At 37.2% G+C, this 26,198-nt stretch overlaps 1 protein-coding gene across 1 annotated transcript in view; it reads left to right on the top strand.

Moving 5' to 3' along the window:
- The window catches only part of NTNG1 (netrin G1), a 151,426-nt gene that overhangs the window by 95,647 nt on the left and 29,581 nt on the right, over positions 1-26,198 (top strand). The window contains exons 5-8 of the mRNA XM_017729585.1: positions 8,028-8,054; positions 17,878-17,943; positions 19,844-19,903; positions 24,916-25,083. Coding sequence (XP_017585074.1) covers positions 8,028-8,054; positions 17,878-17,943; positions 19,844-19,903; positions 24,916-25,083 — 321 coding nt within the window. The remainder of the gene's footprint in view (positions 1-8,027; positions 8,055-17,877; positions 17,944-19,843; positions 19,904-24,915; positions 25,084-26,198) is intronic.

The following is a 26,198-nucleotide window of genomic DNA, read 5'->3' as shown; positions in this document are numbered from 1 at the left end:
AACAGGAAAAAGCATGAAGGATTTCTTCTTCACCTTCTCAGTTACCATGAATAAACTGGCTATCTGAGCTGCACCGCAGGGGTTGCTTGCTGCTGAACAGAGAGAGACACCCAGCTGACATAAGCTTGAACTCAGTGATACCTTATGGCAATACATTTCATATTTTAGTGAGAATGAGTGAAAGGTATTTTATTTTGCTTGCCTTAAATGTTTTTCTATGGCTAAGCCAGTACCTCCTTAGATAAGAAAGGAAGAATAATGCTCTTCTGTTTACATCTGTTACACCACTTATCATTACATAGACTTGACCTTCCCCACTCCTCCACTCCTTTTTAAATGACAAATCCTGATCTATTTCATCTTATCGTAAACCATGCCACATCTCTGGTCATCTGTGCTCTCTTGTTCATCTCTGGTCATCTGTGCTCTCTTGTTCTCTTCTGGTTCTATGATGTCACTTTTTTATTTGGTAAGGCTAAAACTACACACGATATTCTAAACATGACAACAACATGGCTCTTTTAAAATAACATAAAAATGTGTCTGTTTTGTATTTTGTTACCCTATGGATCAGTCCTTGAGTCCTTTTTTAAGACTGTACCACAGTTAAAACATTTCTTCTGGCCTCAAGGCTGACTTAAATGACAGGTTATATGCTGTAATAGTTAGTTCAGAAATATCGTATTTGAGTTCCTTTAAAACACTTCCTGGGGCAACATCTCCTCATGGCAATTCTTGTTCAATACCCTTTACTTCAGATGCTAACAGACTTTGAGAAAATTCCTCAGCATGTGAGAATCTTTGTTGCAAACATCAGTGAAAACAATTAATTTACTACTCAATATTAAATTAATTATTAATGAGTCATAGTGTTACCTTATTTTACCATTATACCTCAATGCCTATCTTCCCAGTTCTCTCTCGGCCTCCTGCTTCTAGTATGATTCTTTTAACAAAAGATAATGACTAACTTTTATGTCCATAGGAAGTTGATTCTCAAAATACTGTGGTTTATATATAAATTGACAGATTTTATGCTTTTTTCCCTATATCTTCTCCACTGAGAAGACTTACACTTCTGAAGGGTATCTTTCCAAAATCATTACATTCTGTTGTTTTCAATTTTGTGTTGGTTTGGATTTTTTTTTTTTTTTTTTGGCTTATAAGAGAGTTAACTTTTACAAGTTAAAAAAAAGAGATGAGTTATGTATGATTATTCTGAGCCTCTCATATACTTGTCTCCAGCCTGCTTCCATGCTGTTTTCCTGCATATGTTTTTAGAGTTCTTTTCACTTTTCTTTTATCAAACTTCCTCATTTTCATTTCCTCGCTCTTTCAAAGTTAAATATTACTGCAGTGGATTTTTTTTTTGTATCCTTTTCCTTCTCAACAAGCATGTTGAGTTTCAGTCCAGAAGTGGTTCTCTGATAACTACTTCTTGAATTATGTTCTATGCACTGCTTCAGAATTAAATCAGCTTCTCTTCTTGTGGGTTGTCTGACTCCTTGCTACAAGCAGCAATCATTTATGGGATGTAAAAGCTTCATTTCTTTTGTCACTTCCTGATTTATGGCTGCATGTGTTGGAGTATATGAAGTTATGCATTATTGGGTAAACTCTCGGCACAGCCAATGTAATTTCACTTACCTTGTTGCCTTTATGTCACCATCTCCATTGTGTAGTCAGCAATGCAACCATGGTGTTATGGTCTCCCTGGTCAGGTGTGGATTCTGAAATAATTCCAAATATGCTGATAGAAGCAACTTCCCTTCATTTATTACTCCAGTTCCCTGGGGGCACTTTGTATAATCCAGTAATACAGTGTCCCTTTGATACTTCTCCTTCCTCCAATTTTCAAAGGCCATCTTTTTTATCTAAGACAAAATTATTTTAAAATTTAAATATATTTGAAGCTTACATGACTATGCTTAAATAAGATACAGCTAAAAATAGCAGTATAAATGAAACTCTCGGATTTTTTTTTCTTCTTTTAACAAAATAAAAAGATACTCTTTCTTGAGATTCTCTGGATTCGTGAAATTTGTTCAGATTCAACAGCTGTTTCCAAATCTTTCCCAGCTGGAACTTGTGTTATTTCCATTGCTCTGTTTCTGCCATTTTTTGTGGCCAATAAGACTCCACCATACCTTTTCAAGCTACAGCTCGTTAAACAGAAGACCATTCCAGATTATTCTGTAGTCACAGCGGAAACCCTGATACAAAGCTGTTTTCTTTATCCATATAATTTTAAGTCATCATGAGTTTTTCAGGAGAATGCAAAACATTTTTCCATGCTTTGCCTGTGAAAGACAGCAAGTACTCTGTTGTTTACTGGCACTAACAATATTTCTCCATTTGTCTCCACACAGCATTTATTTTATATTTCCACTCTATCTTATTGACTATTTTGTGATTACATTCATTCCCTTGTGCTGCCACATTCTGTAGATAGTTTTTTCTGCAATATGCTTTGACACACAAAGTGAACTTATTGAATTTCTCTCTACTTCGTATTACAGGATAGCTTTTCTCCTCAGCAGTTGTATGTGTCTGACAACACTAGCCCTTTTCTTCCTCCCATTGTTTAGATCATCTTTAGCACTTATGTTCTTTGCTCCATCAGACAGAGCTGTCTCAGACTGCACCGAGCTGCCATGGATCAAAGCCTGCTCACTTTGTGTCAGTCCCTGCACAACCAATAACCTGTATCAAGTATGCCTGACACTCAGCAAAACCCCCTCCCAGCTGTTACAGGACTTTCCTAATTCATAGTTCAACATGAAACAAAGACTTGACCAGAACATGGGAAACATTGGTGGTTCTTTTCAGTCAAGAGTCAGGCAGCCAGTCTCCGTCAGTTTACTGAATTTCTCCTGTAGTGGGTCCCCCTCCCATCATACAGCTTCTGTCCCAGCAGCACAGCCTTAAACCTCCCAGCATGGGAAAAGACTTACAAGGCATCCATGCAGCACAGCTGCCACAGAAACAGTTTCTGGCAAAACTTATGGCACCTCCAGAACTGCACTGGTTAATCTCATCAATGTTCAGTTTTTCCCATAAATATTGCTGACACAAAACCATCTTGAAGGACCAGCATAAATTAAGTTGGCCAGGAAGTTGTGCTTTCTTGTCAGGAATCCAAGGAACGAGCATCCCTCTAACTGAAAGGATCACACATCCTGCTTTCCAGTCAAAGCAGACTCATAAGGCAGAGAGTGCCCCATTTTCTAAGGGCCCATTCTCCCAAGCAACTGGAAGGAGTTTTCCAGTGCCTTCTTCGTGACTCAATTTGAAGGAATGGGACACTTATGTTAAAGTTATAAAATATTGCTCCTTGATGCTTTTGGCAATGTATTTCAAACAGAAAAAGGAAAATATGAATCAATAACAAGTTACAAAACAGCAAAGCTTCATATTGCTCCTATTTTATATTACATATTAATCTTAGCCCATGAAGCTTACAGGAGGTATAAAGCCACAGGAACATGTCACACAAAAGGCTGGGAAACCTAGTGGTGAGGGCAAAACTGCAGTGTATCAAGAGCATTCAGGTAAACAGGAGTGTCAGGAAAAACTGCAAAAATCTGCAATGCAAATACTCATTTTCCTTCAACTGGGTACCCAGTGCAGTAGCCAGTGAAACGTTGCAGGTACCTACCTAAAAACAATGCACTATAAATAATATTCTGTAATTTTTTTAAATAGGCCTTGAAAAATTATCCTTCAGCACTCTACCCTCTTGCATGACCCTGCTGAGCTGGCTGTTTGTGCTGGCTATGGTGACATCTGTTGCTGGGAAATGAATTGCTTCCATACGTCACTGGTTTCAAACAACTCTATTTTTGCCATATACAGTGAAGAGGTGAAATGAAAGAGACTTCTGGTCCTTAAGCAGCAGCAGCATGGGAAGCCAAAGTGTCTGTTTTAAGATATTCAAAGTGCTAAAAATGGTCTGAGTTTCAGGCTTTTCGAAGTTTCTAATATTCTATCAGTAAGTTACAATTACATGAAAAAAAAAAATCCTCTGATCTCACTGGGTGTTTTCTAGACAGAGTTAGTTTTTAATACTGGTTTGGACTCACTAAAATATAACACAAAAAAGTCCAAATTTTAAAAGATGTTACCCAATAAAACAACATTTCCTCTGTCCCATTTATTTCTGGTGATACTGCTTGGGAAAGCAGAGGTGAGGGATAACAAGCTTCATCAAAGCAGTTCTTTTTCTATGAATTGAAAAATTTTCAATCTTTACAGAGAAACAGCTGCAAAATTAATGGTAGCAGGAGTTCTGGGGCTCTTGCAATGAAACACATGAAATTTCCAAAGAATTTTCTTTCACTGTGTGTAGTCCTTTGTCTGAATACAGGTTTAACAATACATGAAAAGTTTACTCCTATGATCATAATGATCAGTCCCTTTGAGGGATTACAAGACACCAGTATCATCGAGCTTCTCAGGGCTTTAAATTGCTACAGAATTCAGAAGTTCTGAAATTGATGCTGAGCGTCTGATATTGCAATCATGCCTCAATGGAAGAGCTGCAAAGTGAAGAAAGACTCACTGCAGGGAGTGCTGTCATGCTGCAGGACAGATATCCTAGCAGATGAGGCATTAACATCCCTGCTCTGACTCTGCTATGAAAAATTCTGTGTTTTGTTCCTGTTTAAGAGTCCTGCAGAAGCACATGAGGGCATTGACAATGGAGGTGCTAAGAGGGTCTGCAGGGTATGACCTGCCCTGAGAAGCAGCAGTGTGGTCCTTCTCACCGAAAGCTTGATCCATTTCCTTTGTGTTAAGGATTTCACACTGACACAAACTATAGACAAAATCAAAAACTTGCTTTCTTTGCTAGCATCTTATTTGCTTTTTTCTTCCATCTCAATAGCCAGCTCGATGGTGGCTAAGAGCTAAAGCAACCCATTTCTGGAAGCAGGGGAAATGAGAAAATTACAGGGCAGATGCAGAAGATCATATGAAAGGAAAACAGCAGATTTTTTTCCTCTCAAGTAATGCTTATATATTTAGATGCACTTACAGTGAACATGTAATATACCAAACCACCACCCTCAAGTCAAGTCAAAAATAATAAATAGTATTAGTGACTTTCTCCTGCAATGTTTGCCATCTCAGGGGCAGTACCTACCTCTGAACTTTCTTTGTATGCTTTACTTGATGTCCCCTCTCTATAAATCTATTACCATTAGTAACCATCCCAGTGATTTCAACTGGAAGATAATTTAGGCTGAACATTGCTTTGGTTTAACAACTGAATATATGTAAATTCAATCCCTTTGGGATTTTTTGGGGGATATTTACTCTTTATACCTTGCTCAATAAAATTGCCCATAAAAGGAGGTAATGGGCCTGATCCTTCATCTCTCTAACCTGTCCCCATCACTTCACTGCTGCAAAGTACTCACAAATTTCAGTACAAACCTGACTGGAAACAACCCATGCCATGTAACAGACCAGCTTCATGCCAAGGGCCAGCAGTGGGGGGATGACCCCGCAGCCTGTGGGGGTCCCCAGCAGTGGGGGGATGACCCCGCAGCCTGTGGGGGTCCCCAGCAGGGGGGGGATGACCCCGCAGCCTGTGGTGGTCCCCAGCAGCAGTAGCACACGCAGAGCCATGAGCTCAGGCCCTTGCCTGCCTCCACACTGACAGAGAAGGAGAGCAGAATCATACCTCCTGTGCCTCGTTACCTAAGGACTTGCACCAAATACAGCTCAGCTGAATTCAAGAGCTAGCCTCAATATGTAACTCCAGATCTCCCACAAACACTCCTTCTAAGAATAATTTCCCCATCATATGTGTGTTTTTCACACTGTGTTAATAGATCCTGCTTCATGGCCCTACATAACCAGCTCCTTTCCAGACAAACTCAGAAGTGTCATTCTCACTCTCTTTAGTAAGAAGGGCATAAAGTAGTGCACTATCAAGGCCAGTCACCCCACACAGGGATACCTGGTAGTACAAAAATCAGTCTGGTTACAGAAGACCACACTAACTAAGAAACTCTGTACAGAAATAGCAAAACAGCTTTTGAAACAGAACCTGAAGATATTTTTGCAAGGTTAATACAAAGCCCTCAGGCTAGCAGGCATCTTGTGTTCATTATTCTCTGCCCAGGAAGCATTTATCACTGTGAATTCATTGAAAATTTTGAAGTACGATAATATGAGGGGAGCAGACTTGCAGGAAAACCTCTTCTTTTGCTACAATCTGTTCAGGAGAGAAAGGAAAGGATATTTGTATGTGTGTGTAGGAGACAGGTTTGAGGCGGGGGAGTATACCCAGAGGAAATACAAATACCATTTCACAGTGCAAGTGTGAGTGCGAGAACAGTTTTTGTCTTTTATCTAATATTTGTGTAGGTTCCATGAGTGTATAAAGGAAAACTAATTCTGCTAATTTAAACCAGCTACAATGACTTGCAAAAAATTAAGCAAGCTCCTATTGAAACTTCAGGGAAAATTATTTGAAAATTGATTGTGTTTTTGACATTTAAAACAAGGGGATAGAAGTTTTCTTTAATTATCCTAACTAAAAAAAGCACTTTTTGTTACTATTAGAACTATGACTGTTCGATTATGATGATATTTGCATTTAGCTTTTGATAGCTCATGGTGCTAAAATTTCAGAAAATACATGTTCATCTCAGCAGAAGTAGAAATAATTAAGTTTGCAAACATCTGAGTGTGGGCTCGAGTGAGCAGCAGGTGCTGTCTAAGGTGCTCTGTCAGGCCACAGGTGCCACAGGATATGAAACCAGAGAGCTGCAATTCTGACATGTGGCCCAGGACTGATGTGGTGAAATGTAACAAATCTGGGTTTGGTCCCAGTTCTGCAAATTCTGTTACTTAGCATTGTCTTAGCCATGCCACAAGTTAGGAGTGTTCCCAGCTTGACTCTGCAACCTTGCTTACATTGAATATCACTTATTCTCAAGATACTCCTTCATTCCAGTTTACTTAATTGTAGAGTGAGGTCCATGCCATCTCTGAGTAAGGGAGAACTTCAAGATAGATGTTGAAGAAGTGTAGCAGATGTTTAATGGAGAAACAGACAGATTCCTGCAACAAAATGCATGCCACAAAAGTCAATAAAACTTTAAAAAGGCAAACGGTATTTAAGGAAGAGGATGCAAATATCCAGGATTTCAATGCTGATCTGCAGTTTCTGACTAACCTAAGTTAACCTACAATAGCATTTATCTTAAGAAAATGGCATTTCAGGAAAGATTTCGTATCCATGGTTTTGTGCTACACAAAAAGCCTAGGTTTCAGAGCAGACCTGACAAGAAGCTAGTTCTTGGGATTGCATTATACAACATGAGATCCCACATTGCTTATCCAGTAAAGGAGTTTTACTCCTCTACAGCCCCACCACTTATGGTAAATCTCACCTGCCTCTGGAATGGTTTCCTTGCATTAATTCAGTTTAGGAATTGAAATGAACACAGGAAAAAAAAAATAAATCAATGAGAGGCTTAATCAATAAGGCCAACCTACTGCATTAGATTGTTCCACTCAATTACATTTCTTTTACATAGCTTAATTTAGATAACTGTCAGGTAAAAGAGGGAAAAATAGCTATATACAATTAATGCAACAGAAGGTACCAGCTGATTTAAGCAGCTGGCCAAAGCAGTTAGCAATGCATCTATCCCTTGGTTAAATTACTCTCCTAGATCTGCATAATACATGCATGACTGATATTTTTATCTAGAGCATTAAACCTAATGGCTGGTTAGTTGAAATACAAAACTGTTCTGAACAAATTCATGAAGTTCAGAGAGCTGGTATAGAGCCCATCTGTCAATGCATTTTAGTGGTCTCTGCAGCCCCATACTGAAAAATCTAAAGACTCTGCATTTATAAAGGACTGGGCATGTAATGGCAGATGCTTGAGTTTAACTATGTATTGATAAAGTATTCTGAAAATGTTTTCAGAATCTTAGATGTAATAGCTCAGCCAACTACAGCAAACAGCTAACTATATTTCTTTGTGTTTTCTTTCTCTACAGGTATACCCAGTATTTCCAGTATTGGTAGTAAGTAATAAAACCAGTATTGTTTTGCACTGTCATTCAGCTTCATGGATCTGATTTCCCAACATCCCTTTCTGATGTAGATAATGTTCCTCTGACAGCATGCCCTGTGGTGCAGGGGCTGTGTATTGGCCTTCCTCTCTGGCATTAATATGTAACTGTTATTACGTGGTTGGAGAGAATGTCACTCCTTACATCTGCATTCAGCCCCAGATTTTCTGATCGATTCTTATCAGCAGATGAGCACTGAGTCCTATAAAACTGAATGTGACACAAAGAATTAAGACTGTTGCAGAGAAAATATTTGTTGAGCATCTTGAAAAAAAGTATTTGCTAATAACAGAAGTATAAGACCAATAATTTTCATGTATGTATACATGTGTATAAATTCAAAGAGCAAATGGAAAAGTTTACAAATGGAATAGCTTTCATTTCTATGAAGTACATTAGCAAATGCAGCGTATCTGCTGGAATCTGCATTAACTCTAGCGGGCTTTGAACTCGGCTTTACTCCACAAAATAAATTAAACTGTGTTCCTTCACAGAAAAATGCTTTCCTGTATGCAATGAAAAGACCAAAATACTACTCTTAAGCTAGAACAAAGTCATGACACTGTTTTGTAAAGAACTACTATATCAATAAAATAGATGTTTACTTAAAGAAAACAGGTGAAGAGACCAAGTGCACAGCAGCTCAGCTGTGAGCCTCAGCTGGGCTCCACAACTGAGGAGGGCACACAGTCATGGCACGTTAGTTAATTGCCAATAAAGCAGGGAGGGAAAAATGGGATCCTGCCGTGGCTCACAGAAAGAATATTCCCCACAGCCTCAGCTTTGCTGATACTTTAGGCACAACTTGCATAATGCAGGACTATCACAGTTATACAATATCACAGTTGTTAAATGCAATTTGCCATACCCGATATCCAACTGAAAAGTTTTTAATAATTTGGGTAAAACTGTCTCACTTCTTATGATGCAGGATCAGGACTATCAATTTATAATCAACTCAGATTACTTAAGCTCATGAATAGCACTGATTTGTTAAGCTCTAGACAGCCAAGTTAAATGCCATCAAAACTATCTCCCTTGCAAGTGAGAGCAGTGTTAGCGGCTAAATGTCACAGCATCTGTTTTCTGCTTTAAACAGCAAAACAGCATCAATGACAACATTGTGCAAATGAAAGCCTTCAATCTTAATAATGTCATTTGCCTGCTCTAGTGTCTCCTCTGGTATTTTTATGACTGCAGATTCATAGTGATATGCTATTTTCAAAACTTTGTGTTTATACATATATTTCATAACAAAAAAATTAACTAAATGAAAGAGAATAAGTTTATGTCACCGTTCTCAGAAATATGCCTGCCATTAATAACAGAAATGGGATGAATGGGAAATAGCTCTTTGGAGTTTGATTGTGCTATAGTTTCTTAGTAGTGTGTTGCATGGTCTATATGGTTGTGTTTTCACTTCACACTCCATACAGCCTTCTTCACCACATCTACCATTTCTGAGCATCAGCAGATGTTGGCCTTTGAAAACTTAATAGGGAAACTCAAATACCTTTTGAACAATGGTGAGCTGAAAGGATGCCTTGTTGACCTCTTTGTATTTTACACTGGGGTGATTAGCACAGTTTACTTATTACAAATGGAGAAAATTCTGCTTAACATTCTGTAGGAAATATAAGAGTTTCTGCAAATCTACGTTTTATCTTTACTCTGCTGTAAATGTCTTGGAATAATATATGGTAGAATTCAACAAATTTCTTTGCCTACCTGAAAAGGGTGAAGTATGAGCATCTCTTCATGAGCACAAGTAAATACTGATACTCTGCTTGTTTTTTCCATGTGTTTTTTCTTAAAGAGCTCAGGGAGGAAATAACTCTACTTGCTCAATGTTCTGAACATCTTTCCTATAACATAGGAATAGCAGAATTTTTGTTAAAAAAGGATAGAATCCATAATTTCTCCTGTTCTCAAAGAGAATTTAACAGAAGTCCAATTAACACACAAAACCAAACAAGATTAATTAGTTGTGGCTGCTTTAATGGATTCTGCATGATTTTTGTTTTGTCTATGCTAATGAAGTATTTGTTTTCATATCAGCAGAGTTTTTTCCCATCTGGGGACAGGAAGTTACTCTTGGGAGATACAGTTTGGGTTTCATTTTGCCTGGCAGCAAACACCTACAGGGGGGTATTGGCTTTTTGTGTGCTCCCAGCTCTTTCTAGTTTATAAGGAGGATGGGGTTGGGGCAGGGTGGCTAGAAAGACTGAACTTCCATCATGCAAAGAAGATGCCACCTCAAGCAATGTTCATTTAACACTTTTTCAAGACTGCAGTGCAAGCTAGCAAAGAAAAATAAAATATATTTACCTGTGTGCACATATATGTATTATTCTCTATTTTTCTTTTTTACCTCAAAGGATTTTGTATTAAAGCAGCACTAAAATTTGAACACAAAGAAAGAGTGGTCATTAGTAAACATCCTTTCTGATCATCTAGAAGAAAACAAAACAAACAAAACCCAGAGCTTTCCCATTAAGGTCATTTGTACCTGCTGTTGTCTATCAGTTGAATAATAGGTTCTCTGACCATTTCCAGCATTCTTGATTACAATGCTGGCCCTTTCAGCATTTTTCAGCCATGTCTGAAAAAATACTGGTTAAAGTGTTAGCAATTAATGAGTCCCAAAACCATTTCATAATTTTAAGCAGTGCTTACATACAATATGTAAATATTCTGAAAACTGCATTATTTTACTTGCTAAAATAATGATTGTACAATTTTACATAGACCAGTGCATCAGAATGTTCTCGATTGTGACCAAATACCGACATTACTAATCTATACATGTATGCCTTCAAAAAGTTGAATCTTCTGAACTATTGCTTCTGTCTTTTTTCCTGTAAAGCATAACTCCACTAATTATGCTAAACAGTTTGTTACAAAGGGTATAATTAGATAGAGGATAGGATAGACATGATGTGCAAATAGCTCTGTGTGGGTGATTATCACCTTAAAGCCTGCTGCTGGCAGATGAGTCAGAGTTTAGAGACAGACCATGCACCCAAGTGCAAGATGCAATCACAATAATCAAACAGTATTTTCTGCTTTGTTCTCTATGTTTTTGTTCTTCCTTATAGCCAATTTTAAATTAAGAGACCTTTTTTTATGATAATGAATGCAAGACACAGAAGTAAAAAAAAAAAGAAAACTGAATGGGCACTTTCTTATTTTATTGATTTCTTAACCTTGAAAAATCTAGTAGGTATTCTTCTGGAGCTAAAATAGTGTCTGGATGAGTGTAGCTTTATTTGTTTTTCATATTTCTCATGAAATTTTAATGTGGTAAATATATATCTTAAAAGGTGGTGAGAGCAAATACTAGTGGATTTTTTTTTTCTTTTTTAATAACACAAAGTATTTTGGACCTGATTTTGCCCTCTTGCAGTAACCAAGAAGTTCTCTCATTAAATCTTCAATTATGTGATCGAAGCCATTACCATGCCAAGCTCTGGACTAGAGTATATACCCAACACATGTCAGCAGGGTATAAACATGCATAACTAGGTTGTACATTACTTTTCTATTATTATTTGAGGTCAAGTTTTAAAGAAAGCTTTACTGTTGAGAGACCACTAAGATATTTACCTCCATAACACATTTAAATATTGTCTTCAGACTGTATCTATTATTTTGGACATATTAGCAAAATGTTCTCATTTCAATTTAATTTTATCCAAATCTGATCTTTTAATAAATAATATTGTTAATCAGGCTTCTAGTCTAAGGCAATCACCTTATCTGAATAACTTACTATAAGATCAAGCCAGTATTTGTTTTCCCTCCTTTAATACTTTGAAGAACTTGGAATCTTTTGCTTTAAAAATTAGATTTTTCCATTCTATTAAAAGATGACTGAGCTGAAAGAAAATACAAACAGCCTTTGTGATATGATGTGCTCATCTGAATACTGGATCTGAAAGAAATTTACATTCCAAATAAATCCATTACAGGTAGTTTCACCTGGTAGGATTCACAACAAAGCCAGTTTTGTCCTGTATATCAGGGATGTGGCCCCTGAAGGTGAGAAAGCAGAACTGAGCCCAGCACTGAGCAGAAACCACCTCTTTGCAGTGATTTCGAGGGCAGGGTCAGAAATCACCAGTGCTGCCTCAGAGAGCACTGAGAGGTTGTTGGGTGGGATTTTGGGGGAGCCTTTGTTTCAGTTTTGGTATTGCCAGATCCACCAATTTTAACAGATAAGAAGAGCTGTGCTCAGCAGTCTCATAGATGTGGCCACTGACAGTTTAGAGTTGTTTCCTCTTTCCAGTTTACTGTCATTATCTTGAGTTCGTTTAAATCAGTCAATCAAGAAGTGTTTTCAATGCTTTTTGATTTGTTGTAATATATGGAAAATTACTCAGTTCACAGTTGTCTTTCTTTTAACCATTAATAAATAATCAAATGATGGGATACTCTAGAAAATAAGATATCAACATTTCAATATGTACCACGGTACCCATGCAAAACACATGGCAGTTGCAACAGGCAAGTTGAGCTCAGTTACTCAAGGAAGTTTATAGAGAGTTGACATGATCCAAAAAGATATTTTAAAATCTAATAAACTATAAAGCTTGGGGAGAAATTTCCAGGAAAAAAATGCATTTCTATGTTACCCTCTCATCTTTTTCTTTCTGCTCCTTAGACATGTAATCAGTTTATTTCACAGAGTTAAGCAAAGAATGAGGTTTCTAAATCAGCATAGTGATTTTTAGAAAAAAGACCTTGATTTACTGTTCATCAGTTGTGAATTACTGTACAATAATTCCAGGCAATCAGCCAATTTCAGCATTTTTATAAGAAAAAGCAGTCCAAATAAAAAAGAACACTACCCCTGCAAACTATCAACAAAGTAATTCTTTTTTTTCATGAGAATGTACCTAAATGTTTTGTTCCAAAAATACTTGAATTCATTGGGCACTTCTACAAACATTTTAGTGGAAATACTTTAAATTGAAGAATTCCCTCAGCCCTCACTATTTTGAGAATCAGCCAACAATTTGTTCAAATCAGTGGATTTTTTTTCTGATATCTGAAAGTTTTCAGAGATGGATCATTGGATTATCTTTTTAAGCCTCTAAAAAGATCGCTTTCTTTTTTAGTCTACAACAAGTGGACACATAAAGGACTAATTACATTTAAATTCTTCCAACAGTTATAAAAGCTGTTATGGCTGAGGAGCTACCATAAAACAACCACATCTTCACATTTATGCAGAATTCTCCTTTCTTCAAAGGAACAGGTATGAAACTTCCTACATTGCTCCAAGAAAGATTGCCTAATATTGGCCAAGTATTTTTCTTTTTAACTTAATAAAATAAAGGGTTGATAAAAAAAAAAAAATCAGCATTTCTCTCTTTCAGTGGCTTAGATTTTACAGTTTAATGAAAGTGCCAAAAGGCAAAATTTATGTGAGGTAGATTACCATAACTTCAAAAAGACTAAAGGAGGTAGAAATGCTGTAACAATGATATCATGATGCTTGCAAGAAGTGGTGGAATACAATCTGATATAAAAACACTCAATTACTCCAGCAGCTACTAAATCTACCAGTGATTTTAGTGAGCATTATTTTTTAGTAATCCTAATTTTTTGTCCAATATTAGCACCTAAAACAACTGTCATAACTCCACTGTCCTCAGCAGACATCTGTAATTTAGAACAGATATTTACTGCTGCCTACTCATGGTTTAAAATAGGCGGTGGCAAGGCCAGCTTTCTATGGCTGGAGACATGAAGTTCTACTGAATCATTAAGTTTATACTGATACACTTCTAATGTTTTTTTTTTGTTTTAAATGGAAAGAAGTTAGAAAACATCTTAATCAGCGTATCTCACTAGGGTTCCTTATTGTTATTACAAATTAAATTAATAATGATAGTTGCCAACACAAGTGCTCCCTGTCTGCCACTAGTGAGCATTATTTAAGACTTACAGATTTATGAGTAGTAATTTTGAGCAGATGCGTTGCTTGTGGGCTGGGCCAGCAGAATCACTTGAGGAATGATCAGGCACTGTGGGCTGCAGAGCTCAGGTGCCCAGGCAGCAGCGGAGAATCCTGCGCTCCACCACCTCTGCTCTCATCCTGGAGGAGGGACAGCCCCTCTCACTGGGAATACATTTTAATTTTTCTGCCAGCTCAGTACTTGGTTGGAGTGAGAAACCAACAAAATGCCAATTAATTTCTGCCAAGATCGTGACAGGTTTTTTCATGTGCAGCTGTCTGGTTGAAATTAGGCTGAAACTACCCATTCGTTTCCTTTATTTCCCCAATTTGAAACCATGATGTAGCCCATGGTGCAGACTGTACTTCCAGTGAATATTTGAGACAGATTTTCTTAGTTTAATACCAGAGGTAAGGGGGGGAAAAAAATTGGGAGTAGAAAAAGGAAATTATCATACATTCAATAAATATAATGCAGTAAGTTTTTTCCTTACTTCATAAAAGTAAGATTTTTTTTTTCCCAATAGTTACTTTCTACATATAATTGGCTGTGGAACAATAGTAAATGCAAAAATATACCATGCAAATTTAAAATGTCCTATCTGATTTTCTGCTCAGTCACACAGCTTGCATACCTTCACTCTTAAAGATGCCTACAGTAGCTTCACTTTTAAATAATAACACTCAAACATACATTTAGAAAGTCTCTTTCACATTTCTTAGTCTTTTTTGCCCAGAATAACTGTCAAGGAATACATTACAGTAGATTGAAATAGCACATCTTATAGAATACCTACACCAAGATTCATTTATTACTCTGGCAAATAATGACTCTAATTACAAAATGCAGTTTCCAGACATGGAACTCTTCTGGAAAAGATTGGTTTATCTAGTCACCTTCTCTATAAATAAAACCCTTAGTGGTAACCACCAAGGACTAAAATATTTTCACAGGTTGCTGTGAAAGAATAACTCGCTGCTAAATGAATCTTCCCAGTGCCTGTTCAAAAGATGACTCATCTGCTCCAATATACATGTGGAATTACAGCCAACTTTCTTTGACTTGGACATCTCACCTACCTTTTCAGATAAAGCATTTAAAGTCATCTCCATTAAAAAAAAAAAAATTCAAAGATTTGAAGAAAGACCTTTATCAAGAAACCTGGAAATACAGGCCATGAATAAAGGATATGAGAAAAAGATATCCTCTTTACCAAAGATTGAAAAGAGCACATAACAGAAGCATTAAGTCTCAGGAGCATTAACCACATTACCAAGCAGCAGCTGGTCTCAGCTGGATATGACCCTCAACAACCTCATCTAACTTTAAAGTTGACCCGGCCATGAGCAAACTGTGGAAATAAATGACCTCCAGAAGTCCCTTCTAAGATGGTTATAATTATCAGTAATAACCAGTAATAATCACTAGTAATAATACTTAAATGGTATTCTCCAGGCACTGTAAATATGCTCTATTGTTTTGGGTGCCCATTAAGAAACTCAGTTCAGTGTTATCTAATTTAAAGGATCAGGGAATTTTTAATTATTTTGCAGTAAGTCACAACCTCCATTTTAAGTAAGTTTGCTAAAACAAGCATGGATCTATAGCATTTATAGAATCTCTAAGAAATATGTAAATTATTTTTTTCTGCCTTACAAGGAGTGATTTTACTTGGACACGAGATTACTTAAGTCATAATCAGGATAAATTATATATTAAATATTACTGATTATATCACTTTGATTATGTAAAGTATCTGATTTACTATATAGGATCTATAGTTTATTAAATGACAAATTCCAGAGGGTTAGTTCTAAGGCATTACAAAGTTATTTAACAGTATTAATTTTACCTCTGGTAATACCTAGGCCTTTTCAGTTGAAGACCATTATACATGTGAATTTTTGTAGCAGGTGTGCCACACAGTATTCAACAACACAAGGATATTGGGAGCTCCAGTCCAAAATGTGACCAGTTTTCTGCAACAACTCTGATGCTGCACAATGGCTAAAAGAAAAAACTGCTGAGGGGACAGCAGGACAACACAGTCCATAACGATTCCTTTTCCTTTTTTACCTACTGATTTTTATGTTATGTCTAATGTCGGGTCACTTTAAAATGCTTAGGTCAAGTCTTAAGTGTTCCTAAAGCTACCAAAATTTTAACAGGGAATTAACTGTGCAAGTAATTTGTCAGTGAGTGTTTGAGGACGAGGAAGGTGGTCTCCAGGTGCATGGTGGCAGTCTGTCAGTGGAGGGGGCGAGGGTTACCACACCACCTCACTAGGTACAGCTTTTAGATACTTTCTGTCTTCCACTCGGACTGGGGCATTTGCATTTCCTATGTGTGGGAATTGGTGGATCTGACCCGTAGAGGCAGGTTAACGTTAGCCAATACAGACTGAGAATCTACCAAACTGACTCAGTTTTTCTTTCTTCTGTTTTCTTGATTGATAAGGAAAAAGCACAAAAATGCAAGAATTTGCTGTAGTTATGTGATTATATTACAACTTGACACATTCTATTGCAGAAGGCTGCCTAACAGTGAATGGCATAATGCAGGTCCCCATCCTTTCCTTTAATTGTTCTCTGTGTGGAAGGATTTTAGGGACAGAAAACCCCACCCAGACAATTTCTTTTCACCCTTGACATACAGGTCAGAAGATGATTTGGGATGTCCTCCTTCCGTGTCAGATGTTTGAAGCCCCGCTCCTTTTGTCATAGCTTCTCTACAGGTTTTCTGCTAAGATGGATGTAACAGTGAAATTCACCATCTTGATAAAGATACAGGCCTAGCCCCTTGATGCCAATCAGGTTATGAGAACTGCAATCTACTCACTACCCAGATGAATTCCTCATAAATAAAAGTGAAGGAACAGCTCTCTCCCCACTAATATCACCACAGTGTAGGCTGATGTAACCCTTTCTGTTTGGTTCAGACAAGACTCAACCACTGTAGTACTCAAAGAAGATGATAAAAACATGGTCCAAATCTAATGTTCAAAGCTAGGCAGATGGAAACACAGAAAAAAAAGTTTTCTTTCCTTTCCTATAACCCCATCCCCTTCACTTTCATCTCCAACACCCAGCACCATTCTGCTAAGGGCTGTCACTCCCCACTTCCCCAGCCCCATAACTCATTAACCAAAGGAGATAAAGCTCTAAAGAAACACAGCTAATTCTTTTGTTCACACAAAATGCTTCATGCAAGTAACACATTTTGTAGAACTTACAAGAAATTTAGACATTTAACGTTATGACAAAAAAAAAAATCAAGCTGTAAAATACATCAGCAGAGGTGATAGGAAATAGATGAAACACACAAAGTGTGAGAGCCAAAGAAAAGGCCCACTCTACTGGTAAATATATTTCTTCTGATAACAGATATGTAATTCACTCAAAAGGCCCTGAAACAGGATGTTACAGTAAGATATGTGTCTTTGGTAAGAAATCCATATTTGTCTGATACTGTCATTTTATCTCTGCAGAGCAGATTTAACACAGTATGTTCCTGTTTTGTTCCTGGTGTTAGAACCATATATATTGGCCTAGGATATCTTCTCTTCACGAAAAATTATATTTTAAGCCACAGAAAAGAAATTGTTATGCACAGTATTTTATGTCCATTTGGTGTTTTGGGAATCATCAATTGCTTGTTTTCTTGTTCACTGTGGAGTCATGTTCTGTTCTAGTGCAACTTAGACTAGTCCAGTAATAGCTGTGTGTAATCTCTGTCTTTGTCCATATGCTTGCCTGTTTAGAACAATATCACAGATGTAAATAACAAAACCTGATTTTTCCTGATGCATGCAGATCCTCCAAAGTTTGATAGGATATGGCCGAATATTTCTTCCCTTGAGGTTTCTAAACCAAACCAAGGTAGGATGCTGTAAAATTCCTAGCGGTCTAAGAGTACTGAAATTGCACTCAACGAGTCCCACGTGGTGGCAAAAGTAGTAACAATGATAATCCAACTCATTTTGCTCTGGTGCTAAGTAATGCTATCCTGTAAGAAAATAACTATAAAACAAACCTTACCTGAAAGAGTCTTCCAACACTCCGACTTTGCACATTACTGCGAGTATGGAAACAGTAGAAACATTAAAATTTGTGATACACAGAAAGCCCAAGATCATTTTGGACTTGTTTAGATGGCACAATCTATATTTTGAGTAAGTTTTAAGATTTTTAAGTGAACAAAGGTTGTCATTGTCTACATCAAACCCATTTTTAATATCTTGTTTCCACTTTGTTTTCCCAAGTGAGCTGAGAAGCATTCTCAGCTTTCATGCCATCCACAATACAAGCAAGTTCTCTGCAGGACAGACCCATGGTTTTCTACAATTTGAGTGCTACACAAAAAATTACTCACAGACATGGCATGATGATGAGCACGGAAAGAACTAAAATTACTTTTTAAGATGATGAATAAAACTAAGATTCTTTGTTATTTGTGGAAGTATTCAGCTATACTTCACATTTCAAAGTGATTGCTCATTATAAAAATAATGTCCTTTTGTTCTTATTTACTGCCCTTTCCTCCCCCAAAAGTCCCTGCAGAAATCTGGCCTGTGGCTTGCTTTCATTTTCAAAGGGTGTCCTTTTTGTGCTATAGAGGTGGAGAATAGAATTAATGAAAAGGCAATCTAGAAAATAGCCACTAAGCCAAATAAGATGTATTGAGAATCTGTTGGGGATTACACTGGAAGGGCTGTAATTAAATCTATGGATCACAATCACCAAATCAAACATATGCATGTGCATGTGAACTCTCCCATGTTATATGTGCAAGTTTCTATGTGCCCAGCAAAATAGAAAATATTAATTGATCTGTGCTGTCTGTAAGGATTAGCAGTGTACTTTAGTTCGGATATTCATGTATATTTAAAAGTAACTATCCCTGGTAAAGTAATACCTAGAATTCCAATAATTTCATTTAGTTCATGTTGTATTTTCCAGGTTTTTGCATGTGTTTTTTAAACAAACAAACAAAAAAAAAGCCCACCCAGACTGATCTCTTTTCCTCTGCTCTCTGCAAGGATTAGCCTGTGTTATTCAGAGGAACTTTAAATCAAAACATTCCCAATTAAATTATACTTAGCATTTCTAATGGATTTCATTGCTTAATTATACTGTGTGTGATCTAAGACCTTACTTCATTGCAAAATAAATCTTGAACAGTACAGAATTATTCAGTGTTTCTTCCCCAAAAATAAGAATTTAAATAAATTAAGTTTTGATGTTTTGGTAGGGAGCACAAAACACAAAAACTTTAAAGCATTTCTATTCAGCTTTTGTGTGTTTGCCACATATTGTCACAGTGTTTAACATATAGTGTAGATTAAAATTTCAGTTAAGGATTGTGTATGAAAAGAATGATTACAGAAATCTGCCTATATCTAATTAATTTATTTTGGGGTTTAGGTTTATACTATTTAGCCAGAATAAGTATGCATTCAAATTCAATAAAACCCTTTTCAGACTACTCTGGTTACCATATAGTCATTTGTCTTGGGTTGGGAGAAACCACCAAATAACCTCTAACACAAAACTGCCAAAGTGCATGGATGTGAATTACATTCCCTTCTTGATCTTGGATATTACAGCTCAAATGATTCAATAATTGATAGTGCATAACTCATTTTCTGCAACTTTTACCCTTTCCTTACAAAAAAAACCCAACCATTGTTAAAAGTTAGAGAATAAAGATGTTTAATATTTTGATTTTTTCCTACATGATACCTTTTCTAATTTGCTGTTCATTTTATTACCTATCCAGTTGCTCCCAAATTAGCTATGTCAACTGTTTCTTCTGTTCAAGTTGCAAACCACAAGAGAGGTAGGAATTCTAGGATTCATACGGTGATCCCATAGTGCTCTGTGTTGTGAAAACATTGCACTGTATGAATCTGGAATATCTGTGAAGTGTACCCATTAGTTTACTGGTGAGGCATCTTCATTGAATACAATAGAAGCATTAAGTCACAAAAACACAAGCCATAAAAAGAAAAATAAATATGCTTCTTAGACAGTTGTTGGTGGCAAATAGAGTGACATGGCATTTATTTTTAAAGGAGTTAAATATATGAATATGACTGTTCAGATCCTTTCTTAGAAAGCAAATGTTTACTAGAGTCTTGTTTTCCTCAGTGATATACATAAATTGTAAAAGAGGAAACATAAGCAGATTAGTTGAAGGCAAACAATCCATAAAACATCAATTGTCCATGTCCTCAAGAAGTATCTGTAAATGCCATGGAATGTAATGCATTGTTGTGTCCTTTAATGCATTGTAAGTGTGCCTTATGTCTTCATTTTATTGTAAGTGTGAAAATTCAGAGTGCAGGCATTACATTTTTAACTGATGTTCCAGCGTTTTATCAAAATAATGGAATTATATGGACATAATAAAGGATGCCAATATTCTCTCTTACAGGCAACCTGTTTCATTTTGCATATCTGTCATTCACAGTCTGAACCCTGAGATCTTTTCATTGTTTTTCCTCATCAATTTATCTGTAGAGTATGTATGAAGATGTTTTGTCTTTCTGTAGCTATTGTGAATATCTCATTATTCATGAAATACATATTAACAAGGAAAAGGGTTATTAAGAAATGCTTGAACTTAGTTTGACCCATTTGATGAGATCATGGTAATGAGCCATACTGTTTGTTATGAAGCAGGTAATTTCTAAGGTTACAATGAAATCTCCTTTGTTTGCCTTAGTATATGGAGGAAGAACATGGAGTGACTGGAAAATGAAAAAGACAAAATAATTTAATGATTTGTGAATGCACTTTTCTTGAAATATGCTTTGTGCTTTTAATTAAAAAGTGACACTGATAGCTATCTCATGCAACCTTAGTTTAGAAATGATGCTACCCTTCCATGTGTGTTTACCATTGTTTCATGTGATGACATTTCATGTTTTAATGGTTGCAGCTGAAGCTTCAGCTGAACCTCGTCCCCACAATAATAGTATCTCAAAGTCATCTCAAAGATGTAAATGCATAACATTAGAATGGGGGAAAGTCTGCAATTTATAGAAACAAAACTACTAGATTGTCAACCTCTTCATGAGCCTCCTTCAGTGGGTAATTTTATCATGCTTTCTGCAACAGGATCGAGATTGTTTCAATAAAATCATTGCATTGGAAAATAGCCAGGGAGGCTCAGAGAGTCAATGCTTCTGTGAGTTTGCAAGGGATTTGACAGTCCCTGAATCATCCAAAAACAATGATCACATCTAACATGGCAATCCCTTTTTCCTTCACATTAAACCTATCTAGCTATCATTATTACCTCTTCTCTGAGATTTTAGTTTCTGAACCATTCACTCCTTATTCAACTTATCTGTGTCTTTTCTGACATGTGGTACTCAAAACTGAAAGCAGCATTTTCTAACACTGTAAGAAACTCGTGTCATTTCACAATGGTTGGTAAACCATTTGCAGCCTGATTTTGATACTTTTCCCCCATGTCTTTCAGTGATTCCATGACTTTTCCAGTGCGTGAAAGTGCTTAGGCTGCTAGCCAGAGCTGTGTGCCTAAAGACCCTAAGCTGTGCTTCTGACAGGTCTAACTTTCTGGTTAAGGAGAACCACATGAAAAGCTAGAAGGCATACAGCACTGACAGCTTCCCAGCTGGCATGGTTCTGAATGCAATTCTACGTGCTATGTTTGAGTGGTTTAGGGTAGCACCTCATGTACCCAGTAGAGGAACTAATTCCAGTCTGATCATAGGAGGACTTTTTACATAGCTTAGTTTTGTAAGCACAGAGGGATGTAAAAATGATTCACTGATCAGGCCAACAGCAACAAATTATTGCACTAACATGGTGGGGAGGCAGGGGGGAAGCAAACGTTATCACAAAATTGATTTAATTGTTACTTGCCTTTTTTTTTTTTCCCTTTTGCCATTGCTAATGTTTGATCAGATGTTAGACTGTTTTCAAGTTAACTGTGTTTTTTTTCTACACCATGTAGCATTTCCTAGTCTGATGAAGACTCCTAGAACATTCCTGTACCTTAGCATTAGTTAACTTTGAGACAAAGACTTTGTTTCACGCAGCACACTTGTTACAAAAGAGCAATACCCATAGAAATGCAACCAAGTTTAAGAACTGGTCTCATTGTTTACCTTTCATGTTGATGATCCACATCTGAACTTGGGCAGTCCTTCTGCATAAGTTTAGGAGCATGTGTTCATAATTATTGGATGTTTCTTCACTCCAAATCATAACTTAGAGCAATCCTTGTTACAGAGTGAATTGCTTAATGTGCAGCTTTGTTTCTTGTGCTTTTGTAATTGCTAATTATGTGTAGTAGTAGTAATATTATTGGAGGTCATATTGCAATTTCAGAGTGGAAATAGTGGAGTCATTCATTCACATAATATTCTCCGTTTCTTTCTGCTGCCTTAAATACAGAAGATAATGTAGCATAGTCAGCTTTTCTTTATAGTATATAGGCAAATTATTTCCTCTAAATTCACCTGGAGTATGAAAATGTTTAGCAATAATTATGACCAACATACCAATACAGTATCATCTTACCAAAACAAATTCTCTGTTGGTAGCAGACAACAGGTCCTTTGTCAGACAGAAAGACTAAGACAACCTTGCTTCTGAACACAAGATTCAGAAAGATCAGATTCCTTATCACTAGTCAGTCTTTCTTACTTTAAAAATCAATCACATAAACACAATCACAACAGTTTTCCATGACTCCTGTTTGCTAGTGCTAGTTTCCACTTTTAGATTTCGTCTGCTCCACACAGGCAGTTTTCACTGCAAGATGGATATACCTGGGGAGAAATGCTGCAGGGTGGCTGGCTGAGATGCTGAATCAGACTGACCAGCTGCAAAAGACAAGAAACATTACATTTTTTTCCTCCCTACTCAATTGTGTCAAGTGGTAACATACTGAGACTGATATACCAAATGTTTTCCTGTACTCCAGCCATTACTGGCATCAAAATTATCAGATTAACACAAACCACAAAACACTGGTTTAGCAGAATAACATTGAAGAGAACAAGAAATATTTGTTAAGTAAATGCGTATATGTAAAATGGATTAATGGTTTCTGGCAGCAGAAAGGCAGCTCTCAAGACTGAAACATATGTTGTGCTAAGTGTCTAAGAAAAAATGTAATCTATTTACGTTGCAATCTATTTATGGCCCAGTACATCAGACAAAAGCCAAAGAAATATCCATGTATTAGGAGTGCAGAGCATACTCAGAAACATGTACTGGGACTGTTGTTTCTCTACAAAAATACAGACAGGCACAAATACTGTATGTGATACCCTACTCCACCATCAGTGGGATGATCAGGTGCCACAGCATAAGCAGGAGCATACCAGGGGAAAGGCAGCACAGGGGACTTGGCCTCTGTCATATATGGAAGCATTTTACACCCTCTGCTACAGCTTTATCTAATTACATGACAAGTTAACTTCAAGACCTCGAAGCCCTTCCAAGTCACTGCATCCAGTGCTCCATTATTGCAGAAAACATCCTGTAATTTATTCCACCAGTTAATAAACTACATCTGTAATGCATCGCTGTTGTTTTGCTACAAATGGAAAGTGTTCGAGAACCTCACTGCCCTAAATGGCTAGATACCATCTCCTAATTTCCAGCTGAAATTTCTCAGTAGCCACTTAACACCCATTTGTTCTTGTGCCAGTGTTGTCCATTAGGATGGCAGGAGGCTTATCTCCTTGATGTATTTATAGCCCGGTGTTATCTTCTATCATCAGTTTCCTAGACTAAACAAGCCAAATTTTCCTACTCTTCACTTTTTGAATAGACTCAACTTCTCTGATCATCCTAGTAACCTTTCCTGCATTCATTCTGGGCTCATAATCCCAAGAGTTGAGTGATCAGGCTTACACAAGCGTTCTACACAAAGCAGAGCTGTGTCTTCCACAATGTTATTGATACATTTCTAATTTCTCCTTCATTCTGCATAAAGCCAAGCATTGCTTGTGATTAAAGACTAAAAGGCACTAGCATTCTGTATTTAATGAAGGGGTTTTTTGAAGGTGGCTGTCATGCCAACCTCATTTCAGATGGCTGCAGTAAGCATGCTTTCTAGTCAGTACACATTTCAGAATTTTCATAATCTTTTCTGGCCCAACTGTTTTTCATCTCAGAATACAAAAATCAGTTAATGCTTACCTCAAAAGTACAGTGGATGTCATTCTCCAATAACTGTCTTCCTTCCTTTTCTTCACTGTTAATCGTTTTAGGAGGCATTGGCCAAAATTGTCAAACTAGAGATTTGTTTGGCCTTGAAATAAAAGAGTCTGGTTCTAAAGGTGCCTACCAGTTATAGCACCCCAAGTTCAGTAGCATTTTTGAATAGTTGCCATTTTTGTCAGAAAAAAAAGCTTTTATTTTACTTACAGTTGTGGATTTAAACATAATGAAGTTTGGCAATTTTGTCCACTGAATTTAACATTTTTAATATGAGGAAGTTTTTCCCGGGTCTTGATTTATATTCATCTCAAATGTGCAAAAATATGTGCATTTCTCTCAGCGGAAACTGAGCCTCCAGTAACCCTGAAAGGTTTACAACTGCAAATGCTTCAGTTCCATCAGGTCTGCCAACAACAGCCAACCTCCGACGTCATGCCATGGTTGTCGGGTCACGCTAACCTGCCTGAAACCAACTCCACTTCCATTGCAGATAAACATCTGCTGCTGTCCATGTTACATTGATTAACATGTATGTGCCATTCATTCATACTTCTGCTCATGGTTCATTTTTACTAAGCATGTAATGTGCTATTACTCTGCTGCTGTATACACTTTGTATACATTTCTGTTCTTCCTTGAAAGACTGTGAATGCTTCGGGCACTCCAACCGGTGCAGTTACATCGAGCTGCTCAATACGGTCATTTGCGTGAGCTGTAAGCACAACACTAGAGGTCAGCACTGCGAGTTATGCAGGCTGGGCTACTTCAGAAATGCTTCTGCAGAGCTGGACGATGAAAATGTGTGCATAGGTCAGTCCCGGGATAACTGCTCCTTTTCTTCTGTGCCTTTTCAGCTCCTGGCAGCTGCTAGGGACCACTGCTGCTTACTTGCCACTTAAGCCAGAATGAGCTTTTTCAATGGATAAGAACATCTGTGTGGACTTCTCACCTCATTTCTATTGCCCTGGTAGCCCCAAGGAGGCATTTTGAATCCATAAATGATGTCGAACCTCTCTGGCTACAGGTCCTGGGCTGACTTTCCCCAGAAGCCCCTGAGAAACTGGATGTGCTGTCCTCACACAGGAGGGAGCCACACTGGGGTCACACGTGGAAATCAAGGGGTTGAGTCTTAAATACCTGTTCCCAATCTGACTTTTGCAATTACTAGTATAGACTCTTGAATACTTGCCTGGAGACCTACAAAACTTGCCAGCTGCATCAAGAGGACATGGGGAGGGATCTCTATTAACCCCTTTTATTCTCTAAATTTCACAAAAACAGGTTGCAGCTAATTCTGCTCCCAGACACAGGGCTGTAAATGCAATGTTACTTCCTCTCTCCTTAGAGGAGAAACTGAAATGATGCCCATGAAGTTAGGAACAGAATTTGTCAAATCAGTGTGACATGATGTCAACTTAGAAAAGGGATTCCTAGGTGAAAACAGTGCTTTAGAACAAGCATCTACTATAAATATTCAAACTACAGAATTAGAGAAAATGTCAGAACATAATAAGAAAAGCATATTAGGAAAAAGTTTAAGATCTTTATCACCCTGGAAGAATATGCATTGTTCTCATGTCACCACAGATAGTACACAGCACAAGTTAAGACACTTTAGGTAAAGCCTGAACATAGTCAATAAAGGAGGCCTTGTACAATGGCCAGTAATTAACAGGTAGCCACTAAATATGTTCTAATAACAAACAGAGATGGAGAATTTAATTATATAATGTTTCTTATAGACATAAGCATCAGTAGGACTTGTTCTGGATTTTCATTGTGACTTTTTTTTCTTTCTGTCTTCCAGGAAGCAAAGAGTAGCTAGCAGATATTGTAAAACCAAAATAGACCATGGGTGAATAAATTATATTTTAATGTCTTTTAAAATCCATTGCTGAGATTCAGGCCAGAAATTATTTAGGTTT

This window comes from Corvus brachyrhynchos, unplaced genomic scaffold (genome assembly GCF_000691975.1).
Source record: "Corvus brachyrhynchos isolate BGI_N302 unplaced genomic scaffold, ASM69197v1 scaffold101, whole genome shotgun sequence".
Lineage (NCBI taxonomy): Eukaryota > Metazoa > Chordata > Aves > Passeriformes > Corvidae > Corvus > Corvus brachyrhynchos.
The sequence above is the reverse complement of the archived record's forward strand: the minus strand, read 5'-3'. Positions and strand labels throughout refer to the sequence as shown.